Source organism: Aethalodelphis obliquidens, unplaced genomic scaffold, assembly GCF_003676395.1.
Source record: "Aethalodelphis obliquidens isolate GAN/ISIS:26980383/991018 unplaced genomic scaffold, ASM367639v1 scaffold50, whole genome shotgun sequence".
NCBI classification, from domain to species: Eukaryota; Metazoa; Chordata; class Mammalia; order Artiodactyla; family Delphinidae; genus Aethalodelphis; species Aethalodelphis obliquidens.
Genome location: NW_020837994.1, coordinates 696,378 through 711,641, shown reverse-complemented (window position 1 = coordinate 711,641; position 15,264 = coordinate 696,378). Strand labels below are relative to the sequence as shown.

The following is a 15,264-nucleotide window of genomic DNA, read 5'->3' as shown; positions in this document are numbered from 1 at the left end:
TTATTTGTAACCTTTTATTCATGACACATTCTTACCAGTTATTTGATTCCCATCAAAAAACAAAACAACTAGGGCCTTTACAATGTTCTATATCTCATTATATAGTTCTCCCACCACTCATTCTCCTGCTGCTTTCCCGCCACCCACGGTTACCGTCACCTCCTGTGTTCAGCATTCCCTTGCTTTCCTTTTCATATAGTTTTAGTGCATCTGTGTATTCCTTCAAAGTATATATTTTCATTCTAGTTATTTAAAACTTTATAAAAAGGGCATCTTGCTGTGTATAATTTTTTGGGATTTCTTTGTACTTAATATACTGCTAAGATTTATCCACTTTGCATGTCGGTATAGTACATTCTGGCTGTGTGTTAACATTCCAATGTGTGGATATAGCACAGTGTATTCATCCACTCTCTCATGGATGGGCATTTGGGCGGTTCCAGCTGTTCGTGCCTGTGAACAGTGCAGCTCAGTGTTGTGCGTGACTTCACGTGCACATGCGCAGAAGTGCTGGAGCAACAGCTATGCTGTTGTTCAACGTTGGAGAGGCATTGTCAAGCTGGGGTCGAATACCTCTTCTATGTTTTTTGATGATGTGTTTCCTTTTCAGTGAAGTGCCTGTTTGTGTCTCCTGCCCATTCTTCTCTTGGGTTATAATACTCTTTTGTACTTTATGAAAATTATGCCCTAACTTTTCCACACTCCATACCTCTGGGGGCATAGGGAGGGCTGGTAGTATTAACGTTATTTTACAGGTAAGGAAACAGAGGCTCAGAGAAGTGAAGGGGGCTTGTTCAAAGTCAGAGTCAGAAACAGCCCTTCTGCACTGAGGCCCAAAGTCCTCAGCTAAGAAACCTTCTCTTCACCTCAAGCTGGGTCAAGGCTCCCCTGGTCCTCAGCCTCTATTGGTCCCTGACCATTCCAGGAGCTTTTTATCTCCTTAGTGACACCTTCCTTGTCCCCTGGCCCTCTTTATGTTCTTCTGAGCTCTCCTGCCTGGTTGTAATGATCCAGATATGTATGTGTTTATTTCATTATTGCCATCCTCCATCAGACTAGAGCTCACTGAGGGCAGGGACCCAATGCTCAGCATGATGCTTGGCATACAGTAGGTGCTCAGTAAATGTTGTTTGCTGGATGAACTGTTTCCTTGTCTGCACCCCCAGCCCTTGGATTCTGAGGGTTGGGCTGGGTCTGAGCTGGAGGGAGGAGCCAGCAGCATCCTCGCTAGGACAGATCCAGTGACCCTGGGCTTTTCCTGCTTGGCATGGAAGTCTCCTGAGACAAACGCTGGTTCCTGACTCTCTGGCTCCCCCATCTTGGCCCTGCCCCTCTGACTCCCTGTCATCAACTTCCAGCAGCCAACACTCACGCGTTTCCTGTCTTGGAAGCTCCTTCCCTGGGCCTGGCCTCCTTTGGAATCTTCCTCTCTCTCTTCTTCCCCACCCAGCATCTCCACTTCCTCCCCTCCAGCTGCTCCTTGACTCACCTACCTCCACTGCGCCATCATGCCACCATCATTCCGAAACCCCAGGCTTTGACCCTCTACCTCTCCGGCTCCTCCTCCTTCCCAGCGCCCTGATGCTAGAGTTCCCAGGACTCTATCCAGGGCCTCTCTTCTTACTCTCTTCCTCAGGAAGCCCAACCACTCCCTCAGCTTCAAGCCAAAAGTGGGATGAGCACTCCCCAGGCTTTGCCACTCTTCTAAGAAGCCTTCCTGGTGTCTCCAGACCCTGTTGACTCCTAGCTCCTACTTAGGTGGAGGCCTCAGCCCTCCACACCAGGCTGGACCTTGTCCCCCTTCCAGTCCATGACACTGCCTGGCCTCCACCGAGGTCCACCATCTCAGTAGGCATACTGAGTAAAGGGATTAGTTCTGGCTGTGGGTAACAAAGGCCTCAAAAACTGGTGGCTTAAAAAAGGTAGACATTTATTTCTCTCTCATGCAAAAGTCTGGATTTAGGTGACCCCAAACTGGAATGGTCAGAAACGCAAGCTGCTTTTCATGTTCCAAGATGGTGCTCCAGCTGTGATGTCACAATGTAAGCAACAAGAAGGGAAGGGAGGCCAGACACCACCTGTCTCTTAAAGACATTCCCTCCTCCCATATTAAACTGCCTTAGGGCATTTGGCTTATATCCCATGGACCAGGAGTAATTTATCTGGCCATACCTAGCTGCAAGAGAGGCTAGGAAATGAAGTTTTCATCCTAGGAGACTGTGCCTAACTAAAAGAGAATTGACATTGTGGTTGGCACAACTTCCTAGGGGTCCCCAGTTACTAGGACTGGGTGGGGCAGGTGGGCACTTGGAAGTCAGGTGAAGAAAGGAAAGGGGAGCGAAGGGAGGGTGAAGCAGGGGAGGATCTAGTATCTGGGTTAGAGAAAGGCTGTGTGACCTTGGTAAGTCAGTTCCCACATCCGGGTCTCAGCTTCCCCATTATAAGGTATTATAAGGATTAAATGAGAAAATGAGTATACCACACGTTGCATGGTTCCCAGAATGCACAGAGCCCGGCCTATGGCCACTACTGTCCTTCTGGCTCCCCAGTGCTTTCCTGGCCGGCAGCCTTTTCCTCTCTAGCCCTGTTAACCCTCCAGCTTTATATCAGGCCACAGCCCCGCCTATCCTTCCTCCAGCAGCCTCCATGCCTTTGTTTGTGCTGTTCCCTGCACCAGGGAACACCCTTACCCTTTTTCCTTCAGTGTAATTACATCTATCCTTTAAGACCCAGCTGCACCGCTCCTTCCCCCAGGAAGTCTTCCGCAACCCCTTTGGTTTCTCCTGCCCCTCACTGCACTCCACCCCTGTCTGTGTCGTCTCTGTCCCCATGCCAGCAAACAGACCTTCCCAGAGTAAGCCCCCCACCCCTGCCCTGCCCCTCCATCACTGAGAGTGCTCTGGGTTAAAGTGAGAAGGGAGAAGGGCGGTGAGGAAGAGGAAAAGAACAAAAGGAGGGGAAAGGGAAGGAGGAATTCAAGCCCCTCAAATGGTGCTTGGAATCCCTCCCTGGTCCTGGCATGTAATAAATGATTTTTTTCCTTCTTATAGGAACAGATGGGGCTCATGGATTATGGCTCTTATTCTCAAAAAAGTGTGCTGAATTTTTTTTTCTTAAAAGACTAGCTGCCTCCTAGCTAAAGGAGGAAGAAAAACCCTTGCAATCTCCCCTGCTTAAAGCTCCTTGTTTAGAAACCTCCTACGCCTATTCCTAGAGACAGACCCTAGAGGAACTTGTGTGAGCAAAAGGCGAAACCATTATAACAGTAACATTCATTGCATGCCTACTATGTTCCAGGCGTTGTTCTAAGTGCTTTGCACATATTAGTTAATTTAATCCTCACAACAACTTTACAAAATAGGTACCATTATTACTCCCACTTTACAGTTATGGAAGTTAAGGTATGAAGAGGTTAAATAACTTCCCCAGAGTAACACAGCTAGAAATGATAGACCCAGGATACACACCCAGGTGAACTGGTTCTGGGGTCTGAACCCTTTATGCTATTCTGCCTTGCAAGGGAAGCTGGGAATGGAATTTACCTGCGGCCCACAATTTCCACTCTTGGAAAAGTAACCAAGGGGTCGCAGTTCTTGGCATCCTGCTGGGACAGTCATCTGGGACTGGCTGCCGCGCTCAGCCTGGGCTGTTGGCGGAGGCCCTCTGCCTTCTGCTCCCCCATCTCTTACTCCCCCGTGACAGGCAGCTGAAGAGCCTGGTCTCAGATGCAAGATGGGTAACACCTGGACTGCTTGGCACAGCATTGCACTATATGGGGACTAAGAACTAGTCTGTCTTCTGATGTCCCCACACATCTACCTCGCTGTGACCCAAAGAATCAAACTGCCTTCTGTCCAAATTGTCAGCCTCTCCAGCAAGGACACTTTCAATGGATTCCCAAGATGGGCCGGGGCCTGGTTTTCCCCCTTCCTCTACCAGCTGCAAGCACACCTCAACATTACTGTGGAGTTGAACTCCTGCAGAGCCCTCCTTGGCTGAAGAGCCCTGGAGATTAGGCAGGGCTAAAAGAAAAATGCTGAAGAAGTTGTACAGTCCTTCCCCTCCCTGCCTTGTCCCTCTGCCCTTTCCTCTCTCCGCTCTAACCTTCTAAGGTGGAAGGCTCCCTTTGCCATGGCTGGCTCTGCCAGTACTGGGTCTGTGTGGCATACTAGCAGCCATGGGCTGGCCACATTGTTCCACAGGAGGAAAACTGAGATCTGGGAGGAGGGAATAAGGAATGGAGGAGTAGTGAGCGGGGGTGGGGCGGGAGTGTGTGGAGATGAGGACAAGGAGCAGAGAGGACCAAATGAATGAATGGAACACAGCACATCCCCCAGAGATCTCATATTCATCCCTCAAAACCCAGCTCAAATGGCCCTTCCCAGAAGCTCTCACTTACCCCTCCCATCTTCTCTTACTCCCTTTATTGGTGACTCCAAAGTATGCAGCATACTCCTCAGTTACAGTACATGCCGTACTATATTTTTGTGAGCAGCTTAACTCTCTCCCCAACTCTCCACGGCTTCTTGAGACCTTCTGGAGAACCAGGCCCAGGCTTGTCTCTCTCTGTACCCACAGGGCCTGTTTCAGAAAAAGGGCTTAATAAATAGTTGCTGGTGAAGTTTTGGGGTCGGGGGGGGTCTCACTCTATGCCCAGCTGAGCTAAGCTCTAATTCTCTGCATGGTTTGGGGCTGGTGGAGCTTTTGATGCCCCAGCCACAGTGGCAAACACAATGGTTGTCCAGACTCCACGTGTCCTGCCCCAGTGGACTCAGCAACCCTGTCGCTGCCACTTGGCTGTGAGTTTCTGTAGCAGCTCATGTGGCCGCCGGCGGAACTTCTTCTGGGTAAAGTAGAAGAGGATGGGGTCCAGCACGCTGTTGGCACTGGCGAAGGGCCGTGTTCCCTTGTAGGCGGCCGCGAAGGCCTCCAGCACAGGGCAGGGGAGGCCAGGCGTAGAGCGCACCGCCAGGTAGGCTGTCTTGGTGATGTGGAAAGGCAGGAAGCTGATGGCAAAGGCAGCTGCCACCACCACAGCCATGCGGGCTGCCTTGCTGCGCCGCTCCCGGGCCACAGGCCCTGCTGGGCCGTCCTGGCGGCACAGACGACGGGCCAGGCAGCAGTAGCAGGCCAGCAGGGCAACAAAGGGCAGCAGGAAGCCGATGACTGTGAGGGCCATGCCATAGGGCATGTAGTGGGTGGCCAGGGCAGGTGGGCTCAGGTCATAGCAGACTGTGCGGTTACGCTGGATGCCTGTGGCAGCAAAGAGGGCTGTGGGCAGGCACTGGGTCGTCACGGCCAGCCATACCGCCCCACACACTAGCCAGGCAGCCCGGCGGCCCCCACGCTTGTGCCAGGGGGCCAGAGGGTGGCAGATGCCTAGGTAACGCTGGAAGCTGATGCAGGTAAGAAAGAGGATGCTGCCGTGTAGGTTGGCGTAGAAGAGGAAGCGGACCAGGCGGCAGGCGAGGTCTCCGAAGGGCCAGTGGTCGCCTTGGGCATAGTTGTAGATGAGCAGGGGCAGGGAGCAGGCATACAGCAGGTCCGCCAGGGCCAAGTTCAGGGTGTACACGGCCGTGCGGGTCAGGGCCCGGCGGGATGTGCAAATCTGGGCAATGACGCAGGCGTTCAGTGGCAGGCCGGCTGCCAGCACCACCGAGTACACGGGCGGCAGCAGTAACCGCTTGAAGTTCTCTTGGTAGACGCAGGTGGTGGGCGGCAAGCCCAGGGCCTGGCCTGTGTCATTGTCCCATTCCATGGCTGTTCAACTGGACTTCCTACATTCAGAGATGCTGGGGAAGCAACATACAATCTGTCAGTGGCCACACTCATTGACCACCCAGTAGGCCCCTGTCCCTCTCTGGGCCTTGATCTCCCCACCTGAACCATCTCTGATACTCACCACCCCACGGAAGCCCTCCACAGCCCGCACTTTAAGGAAACCTGGAATACGATAAAGCTCAAGCTTGGGAGAAATCCAATCCACTTTCTTGCTGTAATATTCACTTCCTACCAACCTTCTTGGTGAATTTCTATTCATCCTTCAAAACCCTAGTCAAATGTCTCCTCTGTAAGTGAAGACTGACAGACTTTGGTTTGAATCCCAACTCTGCTACTTACTAGCTGTGTGAACTTGAGCGAGTGATATGATGTATCTTATCTGAGTCTCAGTTTTCCCATCTGAAAAATGGGGGATTGATGTACCCACCTGTCAGGATGCCATGAGGTTAGAGGCACTAAATCATGCTATGCAGGGCTTCCCTGGGCTCCCTGGAGTTTGGAGATTGTGGTCATGGTGGGCCTGCTTGTCTATCTCTTCCCCACAGACTGCGAAGCTCCTGAGGAGAAGTGCCAGGTCTGGTGCCTCTCTGTGTCTGAGAGCCCAAAATTGGGGCCCAGGGCAGGGAAGGCCCTGGTAATTAATCAGCATGAGTAGAATGTCCACACTTCTGAGCTAAGGACAGTGCCCACCTCCTCAGCCTGGACTCCACCTTCCAAAGCCATGGTCATTCTTTTGGCTGCAGTCTTCCTATCTGTAGAATGGGGGAAGGAGGTGATTTAGGAGTTCCCTAAATCCTTCCACGGGACTTTTGGCTACAAAGGCGTGTCTGGCTGAGCCACTAGGGCCACAGCGTCCCCTGGTGGCAAGAGTGAAAACCGCTTCCCCCGAAGGCAAATGGCTGAGGGACCAACCAACTCCACAGCTACTTTACAGAGAGGGAAATCCAGGCACAGTGAGGGGCACTGACCGCTCAATCTTAGTGAGTTAGAAGCAGAGCCAGAACCAGAACCCAACCGACTAAGAGGAGGCAACTTAGTGTGACCCATGGACATGAAGTATAGAGGTTATAAATCTAGCTTCAGAGCTAGGCAGGCCAGGTTCAAATGCCGGCTCCCCTACTTCTATGCTGTTCTACAAAGGGGAGGTTGCTTGCCTTTTCTGGGCCTGTGTCCTTATCAGTAAAACTGTCATAGACCTGATATTCAGTAGGTGCTTAATAAATGCCATGCCATGCCATTGTATCCTACACCTTATCTGTCCACTCATCCCTTCAAGCTAGGTTTTGGGGGAGCCAGCAGCACAAATGCCTCAAGAGTTTCCCTGGTGGGATCAGTCTGACTTATTGATACTCACCTCCCAACTGGCATTTCCATATTTACTGGTGTCCAGAGAGAATTCACAACTTAAATCCAATGGTCCTGGAAGCCTTTGGGATAGTGAGTCAAATCACCCCCTCTCCCTATTTTACAGATGGGAAAAACTGAGGCCCAGAAAAAAACATGAAGTCCTGCAAATGCACTCAGAAGGTGACAGAGGGTTGAAGCTGCGTATAAGGGCTCTGGTCCAGATGCCCATGTTCAAATCCCACGTAAGCTTAGCGGCCTTAGGCCCGTTACCGAACCCCTATGCTCGGCTTCCACACCTATAAAAGGGGATAATATAGTACCTGCCTCATAGGGTTGTTGTGAGGATCAGTGCCTAGCACAGGGTAAGGTGAGCTATTCGTTTTTTCTTTTTTTAAATTGGAGTATAGTTGATTTACAATGTTGTGTTAGTTTCAGGGGTACAGCAAAGCGAATCAGTTGTACATATACATATATCCACTCTTTTTTTAGATTCTATTCCCATATAGGCCATTACAGAGTATTGAGTAGAGTTCCCTGTGCTATACAGTAGGTTCTTATTAGTTATCTATTTTACATGTAGTAGTGTGTATATGTCAATCCCAATCTCGCAATTTATTCCTCCCACACCCCTTACCCCCTGGTACAAGGTGAGCTATTCTTAATGTGAATATACCTGCTAAATAAAGTTATGAGATTTTTAGAAGTTAATTAGAGCAAAACATAACTCCTCAAACTAATTTCTCCCAACTTAAAATTTGATTTTGATGAAAATAGTTTACCCAGATTCGGGGCAACTGCAAAATGATGATGTTTGGAATTTCTAGTCTGTAACCCACATGCTACAACACTTTAATTATCAAAGATTCTTCCTGTCCATGTGCAGGAGTGCTGGGCACCCAGCTAAGCAGTTAAGCATGAGGTAGAGGCCAGAGGAGGAGGCACAGCAGTCCCCCCATTGTCACCAAGAAGCCAAGATTAGTACAGGCAAGAGAAAGTTCATTCATCTCTTCATTTGTTTGTTCCAGCCATTCTTTCATTCATGCATTCACTCTTTGTTTTCACACGCCAAACATTTAATGGGTACTCGCTACTTGCTCATTGCATGTGGCATAGTGTACAGATGTAGATAGATACATATACAGATATATGCATACACATACACACATTCATATACACATACAGATGCTAGTCTGAGGGGGGAGACCAGTGTGAGCCACGGGATGGAAGAAACTTTTCAGAGGAGGATGAAAGATGGAGCAAGTCCCTGGTGGTTGAGGAAGATTTCCATGGATGGAGAGGGGTGTGAGGCCCCCGGGTGGGGGGGGGCCCAGGTGAGGAGGAAGAGGGCGCAGGCAGGGCCTGAGAGGAGAGCAGCGTGCTAGGACAGAAGGTTATGGTGAGGATGGAGAGCAGGTGGAAGGAATTGTGCTGCGCGCCCCCCCCCCTCTTTGGGGAGGTCTGTCGCCCTTGGACACCACCCCGAGAGAGAGCCCTCTGCCTCAGGCGACTGCAGTTTCCAGGTGTTTTCTGCCTCACGCTCCCTGGCGAGAGGGGCCCTCCCGGAAGGAGGCAGGGGCTGCTCTAGGGAATCCAGGCAAGCCTTCAGGTCTGCTCCAGGAAAGGTCACACTGGCTTCCCGATCCACTCGCCTTCTGAGGACCTAGGAGTGGTGAGCTGTTCTCCCACTTCCCGGCAAGAGCTGGTCCCAGGGAGGGCTCGTGTCGTCCCTGCCTCTGGGCAGCAGCTGACACTCCTTCGAGTTCCCACACCTGTCACTCACTCTTGGGCCCTGTGCCCTGGACCAGCTCAGACCCCAGCCTCTTCCTGGGCTCCAGCTGCTCTGCCTGCGGTGGAGGGCTTTCTAGCTGGTGGCTCTGACTACACCCTTCCCTGTATCCCTCTGCCCTTTGAAGAAAAGCTCAAACTCTTGTCCTGACAGTCAAGCTCCCTGCCGAGCCCTCCAGCCTCATCTGAAGTACTCCAGATGAGGTACTTCACTCTGCCCCTTCCTCTCTTGCCACACTGTTCTCAAGACACACGGCCATTCATGGCCAGAGATCCAGACTTCCTCTCGGGTTTCCCCATTTTTGCTGTTCCCGTCACACAAAATGCCATTTAACCCATCTCGCTTTGTCAAAACTCTAAGTGTCCATCAAGCTCCAGATCTAATCTTACTTCTGTCTTTTCTGATCCCCCAGTTGGGTGGAGTCCCTTCCTCTCTGCCCACCTCCCAAATCTGTGGACCTCCTTTAGGTCAGCGCTGGACCCAGCCTGCCTGCCCCCCACCCCCACCCACCCTGGCCCACGGCCCCCGAGATGTGCCAACACTTACATGCAGCCTCCTGTCCCTGAAGCGCCTTGGCGGCCCCAAGTGTGTTAGGTCAAGGGGAGGCCAGACATGCCCTGAGCCCAGGCTGTAACACCTCCGACAGGGCAGCTTCCTCTGTTTCCTGGCAGGGCTGTCTCCGATTGAAATAGCCCCTGCGGGGGCCTCCCCCCGCCGCATCACCCTCAACACCAATGCCTAGCGGAAACTGAATCTAAGGAGCGAGGAGGCAGAGAAAAGATCTTCTTCCTGGAAACATCCCCACCCCAGCAGACGAAAGCGGGTGATGAAGAGGCAGACAGAGGTGGGGGAGGACCAGAGGCTGCTGCTCTAAGGCCAGCCCCACAGACCCAGCAGCTTCCTTTCTCCTCAACCCTCTCTCAGTCTATCCATCTATCAGATGGGTAGTTTGGTGATTAAAGAACTGTTGGTCTCTCTTTAGCTATAATACCCAGAGCCGTTTTCCTAGTCACTCCTCCCTCCATCCCTCCTTTCTTCATCCACTCAGTAGCTCATTCACCGACCTGTCCATTCTTCTCTGTGGCAATCCACTTATGCACTCACTTATTCAGCCACCTTCTCCCTCCCTCCTTCCCTCTCTCCTTTTTTCCACAAGCGTGATCTTCCCACATTTCCCCACTTAGCAGTCACTGTTTCCTTGGACACTGCAGGCCCAGAGCTCCCTGGGAGTGAGGGGCGTGGGTTGTGGGGATAGAGGTGATGCCTGAGAACTCACCTGGGTGCATTCTCCCTGCCTGTGCCAAGCCCCTCCCAGGCCCCTCCGCACCACCGCACCAGGACTCAGAGCTGTTAGGACAACCAGAGGAGGAGATGTGGCTCCTTGCTGTCCCAAGGGGGGCAGCTCCAGTGGTGGAGAGAGTACTCAGGGGCTGACCTGGAGGAGGTGGGCTTTCATTTGGAGTAGCTGAGGCAAATAGGGACAGAATGGTACAGGAAAAGGTCACTGCCCAGGGAGTGTGAGGCCCAGGTTCTTGTTCTACCTTGGTACCTACTCACTTTGTGACTCTGGACAAGCCCCTCCCCCTCTCTGACCCCCGCTCAGTACAATGTGGTCATACTGGCCACCAGTGTGTTGTGAGGGTAACCTGCCAAAGGGAGGGAGGACTCTTTTTACCTTGTAAGGTATAAGCACCAATCTCACCCCAAACCCATTTTACAGGCAAGGGGATTGAGGAACCGAGGTGGGGCCAAAAGTTTGGAACAAACTGAGAAAATTCAGGTTTGAACTGCTGGTAAGCACTTGGTCAGTTGTGCATGGGTTGGTCACCTACTGCTTATTCAAGTCTGTGCTAGGAGGTCGCTTGTGCCTGCTGAGAGTGTGGACCTCCTGGTCTGATTTGCGCTGTGCTAGGGCTCAGGAGGGCAAGGAGGCCTGGCCTTCATCCCAGCAACCAGTTCTCTGCTGGGTTCCCAGGACAACCTCCTGTGGTCACCCCCACCGGGGTGTCTGTCCCAAGAATGGGAGCAGGTCCGAGGACTTGCTGAAGAGGTCAGCCCCAGCGTAGGGCTTGGGTCTCAGTTCCTGCCATCTGGATGGGGCCCTGAAAGGAGAGCTCAGGTCTTAGGGGTCATGGGTACACCTGGAAGGGCTCCTGGAGAAGGCATGTCTGCCGCTGGGCTTTAAAGGGCTGGGGTGACTTGGACACATAAAAAGAATGAAGAGGGCATCCCAGGCAGGAGGCACAGAGGTAGGGAACGAGCCTACCCTGTGCGAGAAATGAAGAATAAATATTGCAGCCAGAGCGTGGGATGAGTTGTGCGAAGAGGGGACAAGATGGGAAGCCTGACGGGGGTGGCCTGTCATAAAACTTCAGGCAGAGCCCAGGTGCCACTGCTTTGCTCCCAAGCCTGCCAGGGCTCCCAGCCCAGCCTCAGCCTTCCCCACCAGGCTTTCCAGCCCTTGGACCTATCACATTGCTGTTTCCTCTGCCTGGGACGCTCTCACTCACCTTCTCTAAATAATCTCACTTATCCTTCCTTGTAGTTTTCTAATCTGTAAAATGAGAGTGATCATTGGTACCCTACTACATAGGCTGTTGTAAGAATTAACTGAAACCATGTATGTGAGAGGCCCTGGTACACAATAAATACTCAATAAATGGTCTTTTGTTTTTTGTTTTTTGCCGCACCGCGCGGCTTGCAGGATCAGGGATTGAACTTGGGCCCTTAGGCAGTGAAAGTGCAGAGTCCTAACCACTAGACAACCAGGGAATTCCCAGACATTTGTTAACTGAATGAATCAATTCCAGGCCCCGCTTTGGGCTCCCTCAGTCCACCCCAGCCTCCACTGATTTCTGAGTCCTCAGCGCCAGGTGTCATTCACTTAAGGACCTTCCCTGTGCCGGATGTTTTATCTGCAGTTCTGGGCTGGTAGTGGTTGAGATTATTCTCTCCATTTTATCGAGGAAGGAAGGCTAGTGAGTTTCCCAAGGTGTGCGAGACTGGTGGCATTTCAACAAGGTCCTCCTCACTCTACAGCCACCTTCCCCATTGTTGCCCCCAAATCCATGCTTTAGATGGTCAAGCCAGAGAATTCCCCGGGGGGTGTCCTCCCTGCACTCAGGGCCTTTGGCCGTGAGATGGCGCCAGGAGACTGCTCAGGATGGCCCGCCTCGCGCCTTCCGACAGCAGCCCTAAGATGAGGGCTGGGGGCAGGTCTCCAGACCGCAGGGTCCTCCCCTCTGTGGCTGGCACTGAGCAACCTCAGGGATGGGTTCCCCACCTCAGTTCCTCCTGACCCACTCCCTAGCCTTTCTCCCATTTATGCCTGGATAAGCTCAAGCCTTGTTCTCAGATCCCTCACCTGGGCTCTCAGGAGCCACTGGGGACATTGGCAGGGCGTAGCGCCAGTGCTGAGCCCTATCTGGCTGAGGGAGAGGCCTGGGGAGTGTCTCCCTGACACCAAGCTTTCACCGTCCATCTCCACTCCAGGCACACCTTCAGCGGAAACACTGAAAGCCCTCACCCCACCTCTGCCATTTCCTTTTTTCAATTCAGGCAACAGCGCATAGGGTTTGTTTCTGCCTATAGCAGAAGCAATTAAGTTTAGACATAAGGAAGAACGGATAGGGGTTGAAGCTCCTTGGGCTGCTTGGATCCTGTGGTCTCAGGATACCCCTTTAGACGACTTGGCAGCCTCACTCCATCCCAAACCCCGCCCCAAGGCCCTCTTATCTGGAAGGGATGAAGAGGCCTGACTACCAGAGGCAGCAGCTGGAAGTCTGAGCCATCGCCTGCCACCTGGCCAGGAACCAACTCAGACCAGGCTGGACGTGGGAAGAGACCTCCTAACCTTGGCCTGACTGCCTTCTGGGTAACAAGACCTGGAAACCCCCTTGTCTGCCCCTTGCTTCTAAGCTTAGCAGCAAGGGCACAGGATGACAGAGACCAAGACCAGGCTTCCTTCCTCTGAGGAGTCAGACAGGCCGGGATGCATCACCGACTTGCTGTGTGACCCAGGGTGAGCCACCTACCCTCTCGGTGCCTGAGGTGCCACCAGAGAAACGGGCTTCCTGAGACCAGTGCCTCCCAGGCACCCAGGGAACAGGGTGCCCCAGGGAGGCACCCAGGGAACTCCTGGAGGAGTTTCGGTCTCACCTGTGGTGTCAGGCTGTCCACTAAAGCAGGCAAACTTGGCAGTAGGAGGGCACAGGGAGACTTGATTTCTCTTTTCTTTTTCCACTTCCCCTTCTTGCCTCCTGCTCAACAGGAAGAAGTTCAAGCTGGAACTGAAACAGTCATTTTGAGTACAAGGAAGGGGAAGCTGCAGCCTTGGGGAATTTGGGGGTTGAGGCCGCAGAGCCCCCAGCCTCCGAGCCTGCACGCCATCACTCCCTTTTTTTTAAAACTTTTTGGCCATGCTGCATGGCATATGGGATCTTAGTTCCCCGACCTGACCAGGGGTCGAATCTGCCAGTTTTTCTCTGGCCTCCACAGGTTGAGCAAAGAGGAAACTTGCATCTCCTGCGGCTCTACTATGCACAGGCCCCAGTTGCCCATCCGTGAGCTCATGTAATCCCCATCACAATCTGGACAGATGTTTTTACTGTGCAAAAATACTTCATATGGGGACTTCCCTGGTGGCGCAGTGGTTAAGCATCCACCTGCCAATGGAGGGGACACGGGTTTGAGCCCTGGTCCGGGAAGATCCCACATGCTGCGGAGCAACTAAGCCCGTGCACCACAACAACTGAGCCTGCGCTCTAGAGCCCGCAGGCCACAACTACTAAGTCCACGTGCCACAACTACTGAAGCCCACATGCCTAGAGCCCATGCTCTGCAACAAGAGAAGCAACCACAATGAGAAGCCCACGCACCGCAATGAAGAGCAGCCCCCACTTGCTGCAACTAGAGAAAGCCCGCGCACAGTGACAAAGACCCAGTGCAGCCAAAAATAAAAATAAAAAATAAATAAATTTATTAAAAAAATATACTTCACATGCCATATCTCATTTACTCTTCACAGTTACAATTCCCACTTTGCAGATGAGGAAGCTGAGGCCTGGCAAAGTTAGCAAGAGGTTCTCTCTTAGGCATGTGTATAAGGAGGTCTGAGATCACGGTGACCTGGTGGGCCCAGGGCTGAGAAGTCACAGGTCAGTCTCGGGGTGAGGAACTGTGGGACAGAGCACAGGGTCCCAGAGAACAGCTGTGACAGGGCAGCCCCTGTCAGCAGGAGAGTCCATAATGGCCAGCTTTCCAAGTCCATGCCCATGGGGCTGTAGCAGCTCCCACCCAGGGTCCTGGGAGATCCCAGGACCTTTCAATAAACCCCCTTCCCTGGAGCTAGTGTGAGAGGGTTCCTTGCCTGGAGCCCCAGGCTGTCCCATTTTTTAAATCTCCCCATGGAGGTGTGCCATTTGGATCCCCCTTCAAGAAAGACCCTGCTGTTTAGTTGCAAGGAGTACAGTTGGCTGACAGCCTCCATTGGTGCCTTCAAAACCCGCCCATCCTCCCAGATAACCAGGCTCCAGTCCGCTGGGGAAGAGATGGCCTGGGTCCAGTTCTCTGTCCTGTCCTGCAGGCCATCATTGTTCCTCTGTCATTTCTCCCACCCAATTCCCAGACCCCCTTCATGATGATGGCCTCCCTTCCTTCCTCTCCTGGAGTCTTTTTTTTTTTTTTTTAACTTTTTGGCCATGTTGCATGGCATATGGGATCTTAGTTCCCTGACCTGACCAGGGGTCGAAACTTCTCCCCCTGCAGTGGAAGCACGGAGTCTTAACCACCTGACCACCAGGGAAGTTCCTCTCCTGGAGTCTTGAGGATCTGGGAGAGGTAGGCCTGTGGTGACCTAGGTCTGCCAATGAGACAAGAGTGGGCTCCTCAAGCCCTGTAACTAGCTCAGGGGTGGATGGGCAACCTTCACTGGGCGCCTCAAATTCTGGAGCTTTTGTTGGAACACTGGGAAGGAGACAGGTTTCCCACTGAGTTTGCAAAGCTGGTAGGACGTAAGTCTGGAGCTGCTGCAGCCAGGCTAACTGTCCTACGAACTGAAGATACTACCACCAGGGAGGAGACTGTCCAAAATAAAGCCAAGAGATGGCAGAGTTGAGAGGTGGGAACACGCAGGTTCCTGAGAACACCATTGAGCACCTGCTTCCGGCTGTACCTGAAGCTTTACCTTTCACTGGACTTTTTGAAGGCATGAGCTAACAAATTCCCTTTTTGCCTCAATCTGTTTGGCCTAGGTTTGTCACTTGAAATCAGGAGTCCTGCCTATAGTCCTGTGCCCCCATTCCTCCCCTTTCCGCTTTCAACAGCCCATCTTTACAGCTTTGGCCTCAGAA

At 52.4% G+C, this 15,264-nt stretch overlaps 1 protein-coding gene across 4 annotated transcripts in view; it reads right to left on the bottom strand.

Moving 5' to 3' along the window:
* The window catches only part of P2RY6 (pyrimidinergic receptor P2Y6), a 55,021-nt gene continuing 39,757 nt past the window's right edge, over positions 1-15,264 (bottom strand). For 2 of the 4 annotated variants that reach the window (XM_027083329.1, XM_027083330.1), the window contains one exon: positions 1-5,792. In XM_027083329.1, the coding sequence (XP_026939130.1) occupies positions 4,772-5,758 (987 nt within the window). In that variant the 5' untranslated portion in view covers positions 5,759-5,792 and the 3' untranslated portion in view covers positions 1-4,771. Of the gene's footprint in view, positions 5,793-7,135; positions 7,525-9,460; positions 11,981-15,264 lie in introns of those variants that run through there. The other 2 variants (XM_027083331.1, XM_027083332.1) reach the window with 2 other exon arrangements.